The sequence below is a fragment of the Melanotaenia boesemani genome, chromosome 1 (assembly GCF_017639745.1).
Source record: "Melanotaenia boesemani isolate fMelBoe1 chromosome 1, fMelBoe1.pri, whole genome shotgun sequence".
Lineage (NCBI taxonomy): Eukaryota > Metazoa > Chordata > Actinopteri > Atheriniformes > Melanotaeniidae > Melanotaenia > Melanotaenia boesemani.
This window is the reverse complement of record NC_055682.1, coordinates 5,472,145-5,481,905: the sequence shown is the minus strand read 5'-3', so window position 1 is coordinate 5,481,905 and position 9,761 is coordinate 5,472,145. Positions and strand designations below refer to the sequence as shown.

At 38.8% G+C, this 9,761-nt stretch overlaps 1 protein-coding gene across 1 annotated transcript in view; it reads right to left on the bottom strand.

Annotated features, from left to right (window-relative positions):
• The window catches only part of iqgap1 (IQ motif containing GTPase activating protein 1), a 54,138-nt gene that overhangs the window by 23,371 nt on the left and 21,006 nt on the right, over positions 1–9,761 (bottom strand). The window contains exons 3-7 of the mRNA XM_041986357.1: positions 5,994–6,150; positions 5,611–5,688; positions 3,176–3,252; positions 631–698; positions 100–213 (exon numbers count right to left, since the gene is read on the bottom strand). Of these exons, the coding sequence (XP_041842291.1) occupies positions 100–213; positions 631–698; positions 3,176–3,252; positions 5,611–5,688; positions 5,994–6,150 (494 nt within the window). The remainder of the gene's footprint in view (positions 1–99; positions 214–630; positions 699–3,175; positions 3,253–5,610; positions 5,689–5,993; positions 6,151–9,761) is intronic.

The following is a 9,761-nucleotide window of genomic DNA, read 5'->3' as shown; positions in this document are numbered from 1 at the left end:
ACGCAGCGTGATCATAGACGCATGAACGTCCGTATATTCTGATCTACAGTTTGTAAGACTGTGCACTCCCCCCGTGACATCTGAGCCCCCTTCTCTCACATGCAGCTTCATCTACTGAAAGCTCATTGGCCAGGATCCCGCCAATCTTGCTGAAGGCGGGCATCTGGATTCCATACTTCTCCAGCTCACTCTTCATGTTGTTGATCTCCTCCTCTGGGAAAGAAAGAGAGCAGAAGGAGCAGATTCATGGTCTGCAGTGGAAAGTAAAAAAAAAAACAGAAAGAAAAACAGGGGAGTGGAAGCAGGGGGGTGCAGGGGAAGTGAGAGCCTGTGGAGACAGACTGTTCCTGGCTCATGTGTGATAGTCAGATTCCTGAGACTGGCTCTGAGATGGGGAGCTGAGCGGGAACAAAACTGACAGGAAAAGCGCTCATAATTACTAATGACTTTCACATTTCCAGCTGCTCCTCTTGCCGTGGCCAACCACGCTCTGCACTCTCAGACAAAGTCAGCACACTGGGAACTTCATGTTAACTTCAGCAACAAAGTGACATTTGTGATACTCCAGATTTAATATGAGAGAATGAGGGAAACAGATGCAGAGACTCATGTTCAAGCGCTCACTCTTACCAGTGAAATCCACTTTTCCATACAGATCCTGGATCTGAGGGGCCAGGCCCAGCTTGAACAAGTACAGGCTGTGAAAAGAGACAATGAAAAATGAATAAGGAAACATGACAACAAACAGTAGGAGGTGAGTATCATACAAGACTTGAGAACCACAACATATTCTTCAACAATATCCCTTGTGGGATCAATAATCTGTTGAATACACGACAAGTCGTTTTCTGTATGCTTTCAGTTAAAGGTTGCTCATCCTCTGGTCTGCATCACCACTGTGTATAAGCTCATTTGAGGGGTTAAAAGTGGTTTGGACATTGAGGGATCAAGCAAACATCCTTTCATTAAAAACCATATAACTTTAAGAGTAAAAAACAGACGTTAAGCTTTCATGTTGTTGTGAAGCTGCAGATCACTGACAGGCAGTTTCAACTGTTTGAGTCCTCGCTGTGATATAGTCTGGACAGTAACAATAAGCCACTTAGTTCAAGAATCAGTGAGTTATTTAACTGTCTTTATTACCGCAGTATGACCCGGTTACACAGGAGAACGCCCATATTACTGCTATAAAAGGCTCATAGAGCTAGAGATGTAATTTGTTGCTGGTAGATAAGTAGACAACAATTCAGATGGTTGCCATCTCCAGCTTGACCAACACATGTCAGTAACTTTGTCACACTGTGTTTCCCTCTAGCTGTCATTTATGTGAAGGGAAAATTCAGTTGAAAGGAACTTCCTAACGGAGCAGAAGTGGGTAGGGTCAAGTTTTCAGAAAGGTCATATATGTCTGAGAGAAGACTGCACAAAGCAAAACTCAACATCGAACTTAATATTTTTGTGCGCATTTGACTCAAACACTGGAAAAACCACTCAGACGCTGCACCTAATGATAATGGTAGTAAAAGCCCTGGTATTTATTCATTACATGAAAAAATATGTTGGAAAGAGAAGAATCTCCTGTCCAACCTCATCAGGTTGTTCCCCCAAAAGTACCAACATGCTTATTCAGACTTATTTTCTCATAAGAAAGTCACTAAATTTCTTTTACTTTTAAATTCTTTTAGGTCGCTTTAATTTCCTATCTTATCATATTAGGACAAACAAGTCCTCTCCCAGAAACTGCTCTAAAAACATTACAGATTCATATTTTTCTCCATGTGTTTTCTTAAATTACTAAATCTACTTCAGTCTAAAACAAAACACCAACATGCATTTATTCAAATTATTTAAGCCCTTTTAATTTCACTTTGATGACGTATGAAAAGAAAAAAATTAAAAAATTTGTTATTTTCCATATTACAGATTTAGGGCAGCTAAACTTCCCCTTAGTGCCATTAGTGGACAAGAGCCCTCTCCCCAAAAATACAAGAAAAAAATCCTACAAATGACTTTTTTTTTTTCTAAATTCTTTTTTGTTCAGATATTCTGATCAACTTTATTCCTGATCAAAAATACCAAATATGCAATTATTCAAATAATTTAAACCCTTTAAATGCTAGTTTGGTGACACAATGTCACCATTTAAAAAAAAAAAAAAAAAAAAAACGGTCATTTCCATCCGCTGCACTTATACAGCCCTTTTCTAGTCATGTTCACCACTCAAAGCGCTTTACACCACATGTGACGTTCACCCATTCACGCACACTCATACAGCACTTATTTATTTCTCCTTTATTTAACCAGATAAAAAATAATCTATTCTATCGAGGTCTACATAGCTACATACATAACTTCTATTGTTGCGTGCTTTGCTCTATCACACACATTCATACCGGGACATTCATAGGGACACTTCGGCATGTAGTCAGAGGAAGGCTGGAATCGATTCACCGACTTTCAGGTTGGCAGACGACTGCTCTTCCTCCTGAGCTACAACCACCATTTAAATCAGAGATTATATAATAGATTATAATTTGAATAATTACATATTTTTGTTGTTTTTTTTTTTTAATGAGAACTGAATTTGACTGAAAGACGTGAGCAAAAAAAAAAAAAAAGGTGGAAAAAATGTATGTAATGCATGTAACATTCTTATAAATGTTTTTGGAAAAGGGCCGTTTTTTGTCAACGAATTACATAAGAAAGTAGGGTTGAATATTTTTGGGAGACCTACAAACTGCAGGATGCCCAGATGTCAACATCACGATGCTGCTCTGCTTGCCGCCCTCCTGACTTGAATGACCTCTGCATCTATGTCACCTGAGGTGGAAAGCTCCATAAAAACAACCAGTTTCATATCTGTTTCCACTGAATGCAGCTCTGCTGAAAAACTGCAAGGTTCACCTCATAAAAATGTCACAAACTTGAAATATGCTCAGGTCACGAATGTGAACAGACCAGAGGGGAAATACATCTTTTTAAAGTCACAATCCAATGAATGAAAAATGAGTGTGTTTTCATAAACAAACGCTGACAACACACCATCTGCTGACCTCTTCATGTGTTTCAGACTGTTCAACAGATCAGCAGAGGAAGGATCTAAGTGGTGGTCTAGCTGTTTTTGGCTTCAGGGCCACACAAACTGACTTTTAACAGTGAAAAGAAGCACACAAACCTGAGAGCGTGTATACAGTAGATGCAGCGCGGCATGTTCTTTCTGTCGTAGATGTCTGTGGTTTCAGGATAGAAGATCTGAAACACAGTCAGGGACAATATGTTAATCACAGCAGCACTTTCAGCAGATCCAGAAGAGTTTGCCCTCATTTCCATCATGTTACAGCTTGTGTGCAGAAGTCTCTGCCATTAGCTCACACAGTGGATTACACAATTTAAATGTGCATTCACACGCTGTGTGGAGCAACCACGATGGAGCTTTACAGGGCAGCGACGGATATTTTCGGTTGAAGCTGCCAACTTGTGATATGCTTTAAAACTTGCAGGACTGCTGCTCTCGAGGCTCATCAAGAGTTATAGTATGAGATGTTCTTTAGGAGAGCTTCCAGGATCATATGAGCTCTTCATCAGTGAAACATGCACTTTAAAAACCTGTTAACTTCACTCCCAAGCAAAAAGCTTAAAAAATGGATACTGGTTTTAACAGTAAGAAAATAAATTTGACTTGATTGTAAAAGAAGATTACCAGCATTAAATAATCTCTATGAACACTCATTGCTATTAATAGTCAATATGATAAATAATAAAGCCATTCAACAGTAGGGATGGGTAGTGAGTTTCAGATTTTTGAATGGTCATTTAATTGTAAGAAATCAAAAAGTTTATGTGAATATCGATTTGCGACTGTTTTGTTGTAACCAAGGCCTGGTAGTAGCATATTAATATCATTACCAAACAGGAAAACGGCAACAGACCAACTCTGTCCTGTCGCTAGGCTCTGGTTCAAAGTTTGTGCCACTGAGAGATTTGATGCTAACGTAGAACAAATATAAGAAACATGCAGAGCCAAAAGCAAGAACCGGCAGAACGTTCTGTGTGGAACTCTAAGAAAATAAACAAACGTGAGGTCCAGTTCAAACTCTTCCAGGTAAAGCTAGCATATCATTGGTCTACCACAACTATGTCCAGTCATTTTAGAGGCTAAGCTTTGTCACCAGATGAAGTTTGATGTTTAACATGAAGCAAAATAGTAGCAAATAACAAAGCTGCATTCTGCTGAAAGCCTCATGAACCTGCTTTCCACAGCTACTGAACACTGGGACTAAATGAAGAAGCAGCAACATATCGTTAGCCTCATAGCATTATTGAGTGTAGTCTGTCCAGCGTGTCCTAGGTCTTCCCCGGGGCCTCTTTCCGGTGGGACGTGCCCAGAACACCTCACCAGGGAGGCGTCCAGGAGGCATCCTTACCAGATGCCCGAGCCACCTCATCTGGCTCCTCTCGATGTGGAGGAGCAGTGACTCTACTCTGAGCCCCTCCCGGATCACAGAGCTTCTCACCCTATCTCTAAGGGAGAGCGCGGCCCCCCTGCTGATTAAATACCATAACTAATTAAAGAAGAAACAATAATAAAACTAATAGAAACCCTATTTTGTCTCATCTATCTTACTTTAATGCCATTCTGTTAAAAAAAAAAAAAAAAGCTTGTGAAATGCAACAGAGCTCAGAGTTTACAGCGTTATTCGAACTCTCTACTGTCACGTTGGTATAAACACCATTTTAACAAACAAACTAAATCAGAATGAAAATCTGCACTAAACTATGACCAATCATAGCTGAGCACTAGGAATTATAAGTGATGCAAACCTACTTCAGATAAAAGTAACCCTCTACATCTGAAGTATGAAATCAGTCTGGTGGATCAAAGTTCATAAAACATTAGATTTTCTTGACTTCAAATAAAGAGCTTTGAAGGAAAAGTCTTGTCACATTGAAAAACAGATGTCATTTTATCTCAAGCAAAATTGAATTCTGTGCAGCCCTTTTAATTTCACTTTGATGACGTATGAAAAGAAAAACATTAAAAAATTTGTTATTTTCCATATTACAGATTTAGGGCAGCTAAACTTCCCCTTAGTGCCATTTGTGGACAAGAGCCCTCTCCCCAAAAATACAGGAAAAAAAATCCTACAAATGACTTTTTTTTTTTTTCTAAATTTTTTTTTGTTCAGATATTCTGATCAACTTTATTCCTGATCAAAAATACCAAATATGCAATTATTCAAATTATTTAAACCCTTTAAATGCTAGTTTGGTGACACAATGTCACCATTTAAAAAAAACAAAACAAAAACGGTCATTTCCATCTGCTGCACTTATACAGCCCTTTTCTAGTCATGTAGATGATTTTCTAAACTGCACTGAAACCATCGGCCTGGAAAGTTCTAAATCAGTCCCAAACCATTTTACACACAAACAGAGGGATTTTTCTGCAGTTAGCAGCTGAAATTACATAAACCAGCTTGGTTCTTAAAGTCGAAATGAAAACTATAAAAAATAAATTAATTAAAACTAATTTAGGGGGAAAAAAGACAAATTTCATTGCTTGTCTCTGAATTCAGTGAATACTGATGGTATCTGTGTGGCCATGCTCACCTTTGGCAGCCCCTTCTCTGCCATGGCGTTGAGCCACTGGATGACGTTGTCCGTGTGCCTGAAATGGAGACCTGTAGCCTGTGAAAGAGAAGCCAAACTTCAGAACAAAGATGTTGTTCACCCTCCCATAAAAACCTTCAGTGCTCATGTTGGGAACAGAGCCTGTAAAACGAGGCCAGGTTCAGCCAAACGCTTCAGCCTGGCTTGAAAACAAGCCTACATTTCATTGACTGAATCCAACAGGTGTTGTAAACATGATTTTAGTTCTCTCCTTTATAATCCTCCTACAACTTTCTCATCTCCTGGCTTTTAACACACATGAAAGAATAAAATGAAGAGCCATACTCAACCATAAAAAAAGACTATAATAAGTTTTTGTTCACCTTGTAACGTGTCTGCTCCCGGTCATAAATCTTCTTGAGGGAAACTGTGTGCGGGGCAAAGAAGTTGCCCAGTTTGGCCAGATAAACGCCATTCCTCAGTCCCTCCTCCAGCTCCGTCGTAGGGGGCAGCTCCTCATCCAGGCATGCCTCCATCCACCTGCAAGGAGACCACAGAGAGGAAAAATAAACAAGTATTCTCGTTTCTTAGAATTAAAATATTTGCATTTAATTCTTTTTTCATTTCTTTTTTTTTTAAGAATAATTCTCCAGAGGATTTTCCAAAACGTGTCTTTGGATGTTTCTGCCTTTTGTTCTGTTTGTCCAGATGATCCAATACTGCTTCAATAATGATGAGATCCAGGTTCTGGGGATGATCCATCCCTCCGTCAGACCTGATGCCACAGATTTTCAGTCCAGTCCTTCCTTAAGAATGGCTCTGACAGCCACCTTCCATGGAAACCATTTCTGTTGGCTTTGCCCAACAGTAGATGGATCAACTAAAGGTATAGATGTATCTCTCAGGTCCTGGTTCAGGTCTTCACTCGTTTTCTTCCAATTTCTTAAAAATATCACTTTCAGATCCTGTTCGTCTGCTGTGGACAGTTTTCTAGTCGTGATACTTGTGTCCTTCTCTTGTCCTGTTTCCTCAAATGATATGACACATTCTCAGATATTTAAGAGTCACCTTGCTGTGGCTAAAATCCTATTTTCAGTCTTTCAAACTGTGTTTTTTGGCTGTTTTTCATGGAAATGGGAACAAATTATGTGTCTTTGTGACAGGCTCTAAAGGTACATTTGCTAAGTTGTTTGTAATGTGTCCACACAACCCTTCTGTTTTCTGTGTGAATGATTCATGTATGATTCAGTGTTAAGTGTCCTAACAAATAAATCTTGTCAAAAAGAAGGACTGGGCTGTAAATTTAACCCACTAGTACCAAAAGTCCTGTGTGTGGGACATGACGTCATTTCACAATGATGTATTTTACTCAGTTTCACTCCACATGTTATACATCATTAGAAAGCTAAGACTCTTGAGATGTGAATGGTGTATACCATTCCAGGCTACAATCACAACTGTAGATTCAGTAAACGCTTATTTCAGACTAGGGCTGCAACGATTAGTCGACGTTGTCAAAAATAGTCGACAATAAAAATAGTCGACAACTAATTTATCCATTGACTATTGTCGGCAAAGAATAAAAGAAAAACAAACAAACAAAAACAAAAAAAAAAACTATAGAATGAGACATCATCTTCTACCCTATCTCTACTGAGAGCTGCACAACGCACATTTACAAAATAAATTAAAAACATGTGAGATTTGTAAAGTGGACCTTGTGTACCATGGAAGTACGTCTGCAATGCTCGAACATTTAAAGACGAGGCCATCGTACTTACATAACAACCTCATGCAAGATTTCAAAGCTGAAAGTGAAATAAGAGCCATTTATAATAATCATGAGAAACATAATCCGATTGGTCGACTGGTCGTTTTAATAGTCGGCGACAAATTGACCATCAGAATAGTCATTAGTTGCCGCCCTCTTTCAGACCAGTCACAAATGCAAAAGTACTGCTGCTCAAAAATGGTCCTGTTACATCAGCAAGGGTCCAGTAAAAGTAGTCCAGTAAAATATTTGGTTTACATAAAAGGCCTTTATCCAATAAAAAAAGGTTAAGGTGAAAATTGAACCCATAAAAAAATATTTTTAGGGGTTTAAAAAGCATCCTAAGAAAAAAAAAAGAAAAGAAAAATCTGGCTCACTTATTGCTCAAGACCACTTTAACAATAAAATCTGGAAGTAAAACATAAAGAAAAGAGGGCTGGATCAAAACCTCTGAACAGAACTACATAATGATTACTTGTCCTGGATTAAGTCTAGTCAGAAGATCCTGTAGATACAGATTAATTAAAAAGACACATACTACCACAGTGAGAATGACACAAATATTTCTTATGAAGATAAAGAAATTCTAAAAACGTTCAAGGAACAAACTGTGAAACTGAAACAAACTGCTGCTGTGAGCCATCTCAGGATGTTAAGGGCTGTGACAGTTAGTAGTTTATTTAAAGATCTTAGATATCTGCGCTCAAATCAACAGCTTTACATAATATATTTAATCAACAGCCTTTCAAGAAGCTACAATCCTCAGTAAAATGGATGGTCCAGATGTACACGTTAACATAAATGTTTGTCACAGTGTAAAAAGGCACTTTTCCTTTCTCTGTTTGTAGTTTCAACACAGCAAACATGTAACCTTTCTCAGAGTTCCCAGCATACTTTATGTGTGACATTTCTTTTAGGTCACGTTATGAAGTCACATTCCTGCTGGGAGTCTGAGTCAGCGCTCGGCCACAGAGGAGGCATGCCGAGCTCCCATACCGAGTCAGGCTCGGTGAACTGGATTCTAACACCAGCAACTACAGATGAAGCTACTTTAAATCATTTTTACCACTTGTTTGGTTCATGTAAAGGCTTTGACAGAACAGAGGCACAAACCTGCTGAGGTATGTGCGCATGTAAAGAAACCCGATGCTGAAAAGGTCAAAAACTTGATTCTTTCTTTCCTTAGAAGAAAATTTGACTTGCAGCAGCTTGGCATCTTCACAACCATTTGAAAGTTTTTGTGTTTAAAGTGCTGAAACTTTGCTTTATTTCTTCACTTTTAGTTGATGTCATTAAAAAGATTTGATTATTGTTAAAAGAGCAGCATTTCCCTCTACATCTATTTTAAGTTAGATAGTAGATGTAAACTTTATGACTGTACTGTAGCTGATCTTGAAACCTAAAAACCTCCTACATAAATGATTAATAGCATTTTAAGCAGCGTCTGCTCTGCTTTAAAGAGGCCGTCTAATATCAGAGAAACCATGAGTTTATCACCGGCTGATCACCGGTCCAATCAAATGTGGCCTGAAAAGCCAAGCAGTCTCTTTTTATCTACTAAGAAAACACTCCCACTCTTTAGAAACTAAGGTCTTTGTCAGGCAGCAACATTACCTATATCCTTAGGGAGATTAAAAGATTCTTTTCCTCCTTCAGACCAGCTACCCCCCTTCTCCAAGCACACACACACACACACACACACACACACACTGATGTTGCTTAAGCTGCAAGGCCAAAATCTTTGTGAACTCTCTGAATGATAAAAATTATGGTCTTAATCATGTCTTTATTTAAAACACAGAAAAAGATAAAGAAAGTAAATCTGAGTCCAGAAAAAGTCAAGGAGGCTCTGACTTTAGTAACGTATGACATTAATCAGACCTTTCTTAGGAGACCTGCACATCAGCACTAGGGTTTCCTTTTCTTACCAAGGCCAATCAGAAGTGATCATTTTTAGTTAAGAAAATTGAATCAGGGTGGATTCATACCTTACAGTCCACTACACTCTGCTTCCACACCACACTTAAACCTTTTTGAATAACATATTCAAAGAATTACAGAAGGAGAAGATAAACGATGAACAAGTTGCTGTTGGTTAATTTAACTTTGATATCCACCACGTAAGTTTTAGTCCACTTCCTGTGTTTGGTTCACCTGAAGCAAACACCTACGTTTTATGCGGAGCAGAGTTTGGTTGTGTGTTCACACCTCCTTTCCAAGCAAACAAACAAGGATTTGTTCCAGCAGGGCTGCTGTGAATGCACCCTAAGATATGAACACTAAAGCCTGTTAAATACTCTAAGAGAGAACTTGGTTCCTGTTCTCGAGGCCACAAGAACAAAAATGACGTCACTTTCTTCTCGTGACCCTGGTTTGGAGC